Source organism: Styela clava, chromosome 3 (genome assembly GCF_964204865.1).
Source record: "Styela clava chromosome 3, kaStyClav1.hap1.2, whole genome shotgun sequence".
Lineage (NCBI taxonomy): Eukaryota > Metazoa > Chordata > Ascidiacea > Stolidobranchia > Styelidae > Styela > Styela clava.
Genome location: NC_135252.1, coordinates 15,837,963 through 15,848,705, shown reverse-complemented (window position 1 = coordinate 15,848,705; position 10,743 = coordinate 15,837,963). Strand labels below are relative to the sequence as shown.

The 10,743-nt window shown below is 35.4% G+C and overlaps 1 protein-coding gene across 1 annotated transcript; it reads left to right on the top strand.

Moving 5' to 3' along the window:
- The first annotated feature begins 2,052 nt into the window (after window positions 1–2,052).
- LOC120342855 (cyclin-dependent kinase 8-like) lies at window positions 2,053–10,116 on the top strand. The gene is made up of 10 exons (XM_039411843.2): window positions 2,053–2,517; window positions 2,601–2,711; window positions 2,998–3,189; window positions 4,276–4,417; window positions 4,633–4,747; window positions 5,577–5,748; window positions 6,066–6,163; window positions 6,489–6,576; window positions 7,750–7,851; window positions 8,791–10,116. Exons 1-10 carry the CDS (start codon window positions 2,314–2,316, stop codon window positions 9,040–9,042), a joined length of 1,476 nt encoding a protein of 491 aa, XP_039267777.2. The 5' UTR covers window positions 2,053–2,313; the 3' UTR covers window positions 9,043–10,116.
- The last annotated feature ends 627 nt before the right edge of the window (window positions 10,117–10,743 follow it).

Below are 10,743 nucleotides of genomic sequence, written 5' to 3'. Positions count from 1 at the left end.
TTTCACATTATAGTTCTATTATGAGTTCGGGGACTGACTGTGTTAGCCAAGTGAATAGTCCCTTCACACAGTATGTTCCCCAGCTTTTCATTTTAGGGGGGGGGGGGGGTTATTTCGAAAACAGGGGGGTGGTAAATTATTTGCTATTAGCGATAAAACTATTTGTATTCTTGAAAAATTGGTATGTATTTAAGAAATGATGTACACGAGGGGGTCCCCCAAGTTGATTGACAGCGAGCCAAAATACCCACGGAATAAAATTGTAAGGCCCGAAAAAGGGAGCAAGGAAAAGTGCGCGACGATACGGCTTGGGTTCGGGGCGCTTAGGCACAATGAATTAAATTTTGAAATACGCGCGTCAACTGATCATAATGGCGCATAATGTTGTATTCCTTCAGAACTGAAATATTTTGTTGGCAAGGAAGACAAATCGCTGAAGTTTGATTCTTTTCAATAAGGAAATGAAAACGCTGGCATCCACATGAAAAACGTCTGTTTTCAGTGCCTAGTTTTCGTTTTGTGACATCTTTAAACTTTCTTAATATACGGCTGATATCTAAAATACTGCAGTGGGTAATCCCAATACCCATACTTATACATAAGATATCGGTATAATTCAATTGTTACGAAATAAACGTGCTTAAACTGTGATAATGATGTAACGATAGACGATATCTAAAACTCAAAAGGTATCACGTGAAGTGTTAAAACTATTTCACTCAAGTTCGACGGGCCATTTTAAATCGTTACGCGAGCCGTAATTGGCCCGCACACTGCGGGTTGGAACCCCTCATCTACACTGATGAATATGTCATAGTCGTTATGTTTGAATACAGGAGTTAGGAACTTGAGTTAGGAATTACAGTGTTGAATCGCACCTCAAAATTAGGGGGGGGGGGATCACTCCCTTTACACAACTTGAAGGGCCATGAGCCTTAGAGGAATCACCACTCCCACTCCCAACTAGCCCCGAGTGAATTCGAGGGGAGGCGTAGAACAGGGAAAAAGCCAATTTATTCGGCCGTGAACAACTTCAAGCTTGCCGATTTGCGTGAGGTTATGAATACACTCGTCATGGCTATGTGGGTTTTTATGTTCGAAATCGAATGCTGTGGGAGATAATGATGTGCGAAAGAATTGTTTCGTAGTTCATATAACCGGTCCAAGTCCATGCTATAGTATCTATTGGCGATAGAGCTCAAAATTGACATATTTCGTCAATCTTTTTTGTTTTCTCTCATAGAATCAATCGTTTCTCTTGAATTTTGGTTCCCAAATTGTGTTGTATTTATTTATGTCAATATACTTTCGTAAATATTTGACGTCATCTGCTGCTGGAAAATGGTGTCGTTGACCGATGACTTTGATAGTCTTTTCGCGACACCTTGTCCATTGCAGTTGAAACATTGAAACCCATTGATGTTTGTTGCACGACGAAAATAAATATCTCAATCTAACCAGATATTTCATCTTCGTCATGAATTAAACATTTACGATTAAACATTTGAAACAAAATAGTTGAGACCGAAATATGTCTTAAAGTGGGATATATTCAAGATGAAGATTGCACGGGTGCATATATGCTTATGAGGGCTAATTTTTGTAGACTCAAGGTTACATGATTCCAGTTACTCTTATGATAAAGATTTGACTATCTAAATCCCAGAAAAGAGATGTCTGTTTTCCCTTTTAATCACACTGCCAGTCTAGTTTCACTTTGCGATTACCAGTCCAAATATGTCATGGGAATAGTTGTTCAGTTAATTTTTTCAAATGCCCGGGCTGACGCAGATGGAAACGTGATCGACAAGTATCTAAGTGGGACAGGGACGTCCTTCCATACAATGTAGCCCAAGTTAAATCAATTGGTAAACATATCATGTAAAGATGAAAAGCTTGTTCCCAACGCTTAGCACGATACGCCAACCTACCTTAGAGAGATACACGTATCTAATTTAATTACAAGGCAAAATCATAATGCTTCATTTCGTACCGTATATGTATGTATATATGCTCATTGGTACGCTGAAGCATTATCGTGTGCGGTAGAAGACGTGACGTCACACCGACATGATATTGGAAGTATGTAGGAATTAGAAAATCAGCCAAGCCAACTGAAATATCTCGGTGTCGCGGGAATCTGGCTTCTGTGACTTGTTTCTGTGTCGCATATTTTTAACAGAAGATAATTTTGATGAATAATTCCGTAATTGGACCATAGTAGGCAGAACTTTGTAAACTTTAATAAGCCCAGCTTGCTGTACGGTACTGCATTACAACAGTCAGACAGTAGATCTGTTTAATAGTTTTGTTATGGATTATGAGTTCAAACAAATGCTGGCGACCAAGAGGCGAAAAGTGGAAGATCTTTTTGAATATGAAGGCTGTAAGGTGGGACGTGGAACTTATGGCCATGTTTATAAAGCTATAAAGAAGGATTCCTCGGACAAAAATGAATATGCTTTGAAATTGATTGAAGGCACTGGGATTTCAATGTCTGCTTGCAGAGAAATTGCAGTAAGTATTTATCATACTGTCATATCAACAATTCATGGATTTTTTTTTATTTAAAATGATTCCTACTTTATTATAATTTGCAGCTTCTGAGAGAATTGAAGCATCAGAATGTCATATCATTGAGAGCAGTTTATTTATCACATTCTGACAGAAAAGTTTGGCTACAAGTTGACTATTCGGAACATGATCTATGGGTAAAGTGTTATTAATATAACAGATAGTTACATGTAAATAAAATTCATAGTAGTGTCTTGATAGAGCGTGATATTCAAAATACTCCACTACATTCATTTTTATTTTCTATTATCCCTAAAATGTCACAAAAAGTTGAAAAAAGATATTTATCCTAAATTTGCCGCAAAATAACTTCTGCATTAATTATAAAAAAATTTCTGATTTTTAGAAAACGGTTCGAATACATTAGATCATTTTTCTTTCTCAAAATTTATCTGTGATTTTTAACCATTTATTAATTTTCAGCATATAATCAAATATCATCGAGCTTCCAAGTCTAACAAGAAACCTGGCACAAACATTCCAGCACACACTGTCAAGTCATTACTTTATCAAATTCTAGATGGAATACATTACTTACATTCAAACTGGGTTTTGCACAGAGATTTAAAACCTGCAAACATACTAGTTATGGGAGAAGGACCAGAAAGAGGAAGGGTGAGGCTGAATTTTTGTATCAAAAACAATACAGTACGGCACACTATACAAATAGGGTGACATTGTCCTGTTTCAGAGAAACCCATTTTACAGGTGATCAGACTCTCCTCCTTTGGGAGACGTCTGGACATTGTTGTCCCTCAATATTGGTAATAATACAGTATAATGGAGTTGCGCAAAATACTACAAGAAAGCACAATCTAGTAACGTCATCATTGAATTCATTGGGAAAAAATAATCCGATTTACCGCAGGAAATTTTTTTTTTGTAGTATTTAAGAGTTGTTAGCAAAAAACGGCAATTTTAGTCATGTGACGGCCGCGATTAATTTAAATTATTATTGAGACAAGCATGGCGCGATATGAAGCATTTGACGTGGTCCCAGACACCCCTCGTTTGTGAGACACATAGAGTGTTTGTTTTATTGAGCCAAATGGAGGAATATTCTTGGAATTTGGATAGTGTGCTGCTGTACTGCAATAGAACTGTTGCTATTTTTACAGCATGAAGTTTTCCCAATTTAAAAAATATAAAATTTGGGAACTCAGTTTTTGACATGTTTTATTTTCCATGCCACACATTTCGCTCCAAATGAAGTTCCTCACAAGCAGCTACCACTAGATAAGGAGTTGCTATAGTTTGGAAGATTTGGAATCTTTCCTGTTTGGCAAGAAATTGACCAAGGTAGTGGGCAAAGGATTTGAACCAAATCTTAACCTGCGATCATAGTTGAGTCTATTGCTTATTAAACACTAGGCCACTGTCCCCACAAATGCACATGCTGTAAAAGTTACTTATTTGACTCCACAGTTTTGAAAACTTTGATTCTGAAATAATGAATCTTATTGACATGATCTGTAGATGCAATTGAATCACAAAATCAGTTTCTTTATTTTGTCCCTTCTGCTGTTAATATACTGAAGTTTTTAATATTGTTTTTGAATTATATTATCATTATCACCCCATTTTATTCTGCCACAAGTCACAACAATTAAGATAGTGAATATTCTTATTTGAGTTTGTGGAATTTTCTTCAGGAATACTTTAATAAATAATATAATGGTAAATCTTTTTCATTTTTCACAGGTAAAAATAGCAGACATGGGATTTGCAAGACTCTTCAACTCACCACTCAAACCTCTTGCTGATCTCGATCCAGTTGTCGTAACTTTCTGGTACAGAGCTCCAGAGTTACTTCTTGGAGCAAGACATTACACAAAGGCAATTGGTGAGTTCATATCATCCCCAAATTCAAAATGCCATATATTCACTCCTGACTTGTAGTATATTTAGAACGAGATCAAGTTCCTTAGGAATTCTCACAACTAAGTTTAAAAATCCCTGTTGTTAATTACTCGCTATTGTATAGCATTATTTCACAGTTAAACCAATTTGCATTCTTAGTTATCAGAACAATAATTCAGCATTAATTACTTTGTGCAGACATCTGGGCAATCGGATGTATATTTGCTGAACTTCTCACATCGGAACCAATATTTCATTGTAGACAAGAAGACATAAAGACATCAAATCCATATCATCAAGATCAATTAAGCAGGTTTCTACATTTTTATAATAATTTAAAATTATCCCACCATCTTTTTATTCGACCTTTTTTTTCATTTTTATGTTATGATTATACTTGCAAATGAACTAGTGAGCTATCTGAGTAGATTTCACAGGTATTAATTTTGTTTGGGGTAAGATGTGAATAGGTGATTCTGCGCGAGTGTGTGTACCAATATGGAGGTAACTAATTTTGTGCGGCTATTTTACATCAAGCTGTGTGAAGGTACTGAAGCCTATGGGCTGGGGGTATATTCACTTGGCTAACACAGACAGTCCCCGAACTCGTAATAAATAAGGAAAATCCGGAAAAATGACCTAACGCTAACCTGGTTCACATACTGCGGGAGTACTGGTGATTCACACAACTTCTGGCAGGTTACATCTTCCGCCACCATCAAAGACCTCTGGAATGATTAATTGGTTATCTATGCTTGACCTGGGCTTTATGATGACAGCTTTTCTCTGTCTGGGGCAAGTATGCAAGATACTAGCCTGAAATCATAATCATTTGTAAAACATGTCCAGAAGACTTGCATTCACTATATTACAACTGATTGCAGTGACACTAGTGAATGATCTTAACAATAAATATGTGGGTGTTAATAATGTAACATAACCATGCCTATGTAAGTGGAAAGTGTGAATGACAGCTTAAAACTATCAAATATTCAGTTAATTCATAAACTCTTTTCACTTTTGCTTCTGTGTGTTGGTAAGGATATGTCAGTTTTATTTTGGAAAGAGTATATTTCTGATCTTTCGCACTCTCTTTACTGGCTGAGTTTATCTCATATTTACATTGTATTACTATTTTACAGGATTTTTAGCGTTATGGGATATCCACTCGAAAAAGATTGGGAAAGCATCAGAATTATGCCAGAATATTCAGCATTCCAAAAAGATTTCCGCAAACAAAACTATGCAACAGCTTCTCTTGCCAAATATATGGATAAACACAAAATCAAACCTGATACAAAAGCATTTGCACTGGTATTGATAGATTTTGCTCTTCGTCTTTCCTCTAAGGAGCATTTCATTGTTATTTGCCATAAATGTATTGTAGTATGAATGTGTGTGTTACCATATATGGATTTTTATCACTGTATTTGAAAAAGGGATGTCTGAAATGTTTGGTATTCTGAAATTTTAATATCCAATCAAAGTTTGTACCATATATTCCATGAAAACAAAATTGATTATGAAGAGAAATTTTAAACACCTAGTTAAACCTATATAAAACATACGGTAAATTTCCAAGTTTGCAAGGGTTTTGTATTATTCAAACTTTGCCGCTTTTTTCTTCTCAGTTATCCAAGCTTTTAATCATGGATCCACAGAGAAGAATAACATCAGATATGGCTAAAGTTGATCCATACTTCAATGAAGAACCTATTCCTAATAAAGAGTTAGTATTTCTGAATAATCTTATATGTTCAATATTTGTGTCAACATTTAATTCCATTACTAGGAACACCTTGACATTTGTTACAAATACCTAATGTGTTAAAATTATTATTTTTGAGCATAATATGTTGGTTTAAAATTAAAAAAAGGGGTATACCATACATTTCACCAGTATGGATTTTACATCAAAATTTATTTAATAGTTTTATTATCATTTGGGGAACAAATCGCTATTACGTGGGTAATAACCATCAACATTACAGTATTATTGGGTTGTAACTAACTCCATTTAAAAAAAAAATTGAACTCATGCTATTCTCACACAGTGTGTTTGGCGCCGGCCCTATTCCTTATCCAAGAAGAGAATTCATAAATGATGAAGAAATTGAAGACAAAAATGAAAAAAATTTGAAGGTCAGTTATAAATGAGAATATTGTGATCATCAGTGAAACAAAATCATTAGCTTTTTGACTTAGCTAGCCATGGTATCATATCATGTTGCAGTTTATAAATATCAGTATTGATTCTGTTATATCTCATCATACACATCGGGCAAGATTATTGTCAAGTTGGTCTTCTGTTGGTAATTTTCTATACGGCCTACAATAATCCCCTTCTATTATGAAACTGAAGCATGAAGTTGCATGAGTATTTATTTAGTTTGAAATTTTATTTATAGGCTTTATGGCCATCTGAGAGACCTGTTAAAGTTAGGACGGCCTAGTTGTAATTTCAATGCTTCTGTAGTCAATTTTCACCCATCCCTGTTGACACCAAATAGCAACATGAATACATCAATTTAAATATAATTAGGTAGTATTAGCAATAATATCATGGTTTGCCACACTTGCATTGAATTGATACATTGTAAAATTCAATGCAGTTAACAATCATGCATATCCATGGGTTATAATTAGGGCTGGGAATGGTTAATGGTTATGACTTATTTTAACCGTTAACTGACATGTCAGGTACAAATCATCTTTATAATGTTGTATTTTTTTTAAAAAAAATGATTACGTCATCGCAAATTTATCTCCTGTGGCGTTTAGTTCAGAAGAATATCACTAACTGTATTGTAAGGACCCAATAAATGTGAAAAATAATTGAAATACCAAGATTACTGATTATAAAAATTTGACAATAATAAATTCAGAATCGGTTGTTGGTGGAAATCTATTGTTCACGATTTTATTGCAACATCGCATATTCACCCAACAAGAGCGCAGTTGATGCTGTTTTTCTTTATGATATCTCCAAGTAGAATTTGCACATCGTCCACTAGAAATTTGTCACATAAAAGACATTTGATAACGGGATCGGGGTTTACTAAAATACTTCCGTATGTCCGAACCACGCAGCATATCTCTTGCAGGAGAGCGATCGTGAAACTATCTCGATTAGTGAATAGTTATGAGCGATACTGGATTTAAGATGAGACGAAATTGCTTTGTAATCATTGTGACGTAACGAGCTATGTCACGCTGCGATTAACCGGTTAATTTTACCCGGTTAACAGTTGAAGCCCTAGTTATAATCACAATATACAGATTGGGTAATAAAAATTGTAATGCATATCTTTGTAGGCACAACACAGAGATAATGTGATGAACGATAATTCATCCAGTCAACCTCCATCAAAACGAGTTAAGTTTAATTCAGGAAAGAATGGACAAAACATGCATCAAGTAAGTCGGGACTATAGAATGACATGACTCAAGTACTTTTAATTTGCATTGGAGTCCCGAGAGCAAATTCTGAAAATAAATACCTATTATGCAGATGCAGTCTTACTTAGCCTTACTGTTATTGTAAGCCTGAATGATTGCTCAATAACTCAACAGCCTTTTCTTTTTTCCATCTTTATTGCATGGAATAACATTTGGTTGCTCCACCATTTGGTCAAAAGCGTATGAAACGAATAACTGGTTCACTATTTCCCTTACCTAGCCTAGTTGCTTCTAATCTTTCCTGATACATTACACTGTAAATCTCTTTATTTCTTCCCCACTAGTTAGTAGTTACTCTGCTAAAAACTTCGATCTCTAATAGATCGTTAGCTAGTGTTACTCGCAACTTGCTCTCTGCTTTTACACAGTTATATTTGGAGTGTGCAACATTTTTTCTCGGCTGGCCATATAACCAACTTCAGACAGCTAGCTGGACCACACAAAAAATGTAGTTTTTCAATGTACACAACGAATGAAAAAATTCCCATGATGCAAAATTTTAATTATTTAACTTTTTAGTGAGAAACCTGAAATTTGAGTTCTTAAAATTTTTGTTAACATCAGCGATGACTGAAGTTAGCATTTTATTCTTGATGGGGGAGTGTTGACAAGGGCCCACTAAATGGCTTGGTGGGTCAGGTCGTGGTCCGTAGGCCACCTGTTGCTCACCCCTGGTTTAAATAATTAGCAACCACTTCACAAATAGTTTTTCCAGTAATACTGAATGATTGAATAAAATTAGTAAAACAAAGTAATATTTTTTGTATATTTCGAAAACAAAAAAAATTTCCTTGGTTTGGAAGCGCTGCCAAACTCGAAATAGACTGGGAAATGTACGAGAAGTCCCCCAAGATAAATGATGAAATCCTTTTTCAACTTTTTATATTTTCTCACCAGGGTGTAAGGCAAGCTGGTGGGTATCAAGGTATGTCAGGTTCAAGTGGAAAATCTTTAGGTCAATCAACTTCACAACAACATCATTTACACAATCATATGTCTCAGACGATGGCTGGCAGTTCATCAGGTCACGGGTCACTTGGGCCACAACAACCTGGACAGAGACCAATCACGCATCAAAAAAACATGTCTTCTTTTACTAATAGTAATAATAATAATACATCCGGGCATAATATGTATGGGAAATTTTAACAGAAAATTGAAAAAAAGCACCAAAAACCTCAAAAATATACTAACACGAACCATGGAAAAATTGAGTATTGCGATATTTAACAATACTTCGAGATCTTTTTTCGCAGGGGGTGGTGATGTGATTTATCTCACTATTTTACATGATATGATTCCATTTTGTTTCACTAATGCAGTTGCCAAACATATTTGTACTTTTGTGTCGTGGTGGTTAGCTCTTATATTGTTAAAACAGTTGATGAATCCTTGTTAAACCATGGCTGTTATCTGCTCAATATTGTAGATCATATGATTATATTCTCCTTCATTACTGATTACTTGGCTCATAGTTAAGATACTCGACTAATAAATCAATATTCAACTAAATTTAGATAAACAGAGTTTATTGCCCTTGTTAGGGCAGTGGTATTCAATCTGTAAGAGATGTGTAATCTGAAATAACCATCTATGATGAAATATCAATCTTTCACATCCTTCAATACCTTAAAGAAATGTCAGCCATGTGTCTGTATATAAATATGAAATACAAGATGGTCTCCATAATGAATTTGAAATAACCTTAGCTTTATATTTGTGTTGTTACCTTTTTATGCTTTAATTTTCTATTCATCTAACTCAAAATACGAGGTGCTCTTTTCAATATGAATCTAATATTTTGTTCCTACTAGGAATAGCTTGCTCATAATTTTATCTGAGAGGATCTTTGACCTATTTGTTCAATTTGACTCCGAATTCATATTGGTAAGTTTGATTGATGATACAGTTGGGATTGAGACGCATCAACAGAAGCACCATAGCTCTGGTTTTGATTCTGTGAAATATTCTCCTTTATTTACATTTGCGAGAGGACTGACTGTTTATCCACCATGCTTAACTGTTATATACAGAAAGATGGAAAATGATATACCGGTATGCGCAATACTTGGTGTACAATTGTTCTACTCTACGGACTTTTACATTTTTTTTTGGCCTAATGCTTTTACATTATTTCTCGTTTTCTGAATGCATTCAACATCTGATACGAAAGCTGACAGGAGGAGATTTGGTAGACTTTCAAAATATATTTTGGCTAGTTGATATTTGTTTTGTTGGTCGAAGGTATGCGGTCGCTTCTTGTATGACTGTTGTGTCAATGCTTGATAGGTGGGCATACAAATAGTAATTAAACGTTAATACCATGAAAATCGGAAAAATGTTCAAAACACTATGAAAATCGGAAAAATGTTCAAAACACTATACGATGATCCCAACTAATTTTAAAAATATTTTTAAGTCGCCTACAAGCGCTAGTTTTCTGCTCCTTAGGGAAACATTTCTTACGCAATGATGGGACCGACCGTGACTGTTGCGTCACGAATCACGATGCTTTTTCACGTGGAGATGAGCCCGCCGGCGCCAAAGCGTATGTATAAGCGAGGCAATGAACGCCATCTTGTGCCAATTGTTCTCGGCCCTCTAGCACAGTGGTTCCCATCCTTTCTACCCTGGCTGACCGGGAAAATTAAATAAAATGTACTCGCGTACCGGCAAAAATTGAAATAAGTGGAACAGAAAATAATAACATATTATATATATTTGCGTGATGTCGGACAATCGCCATGTTTTTAGAAAAAAAGATACACCTAAAAACATTTCACATGAGAAATAACGGGGCTCCCGAAGTATGCGAACCAAGATGGCGGACATCGGAATGTAATATGTGTA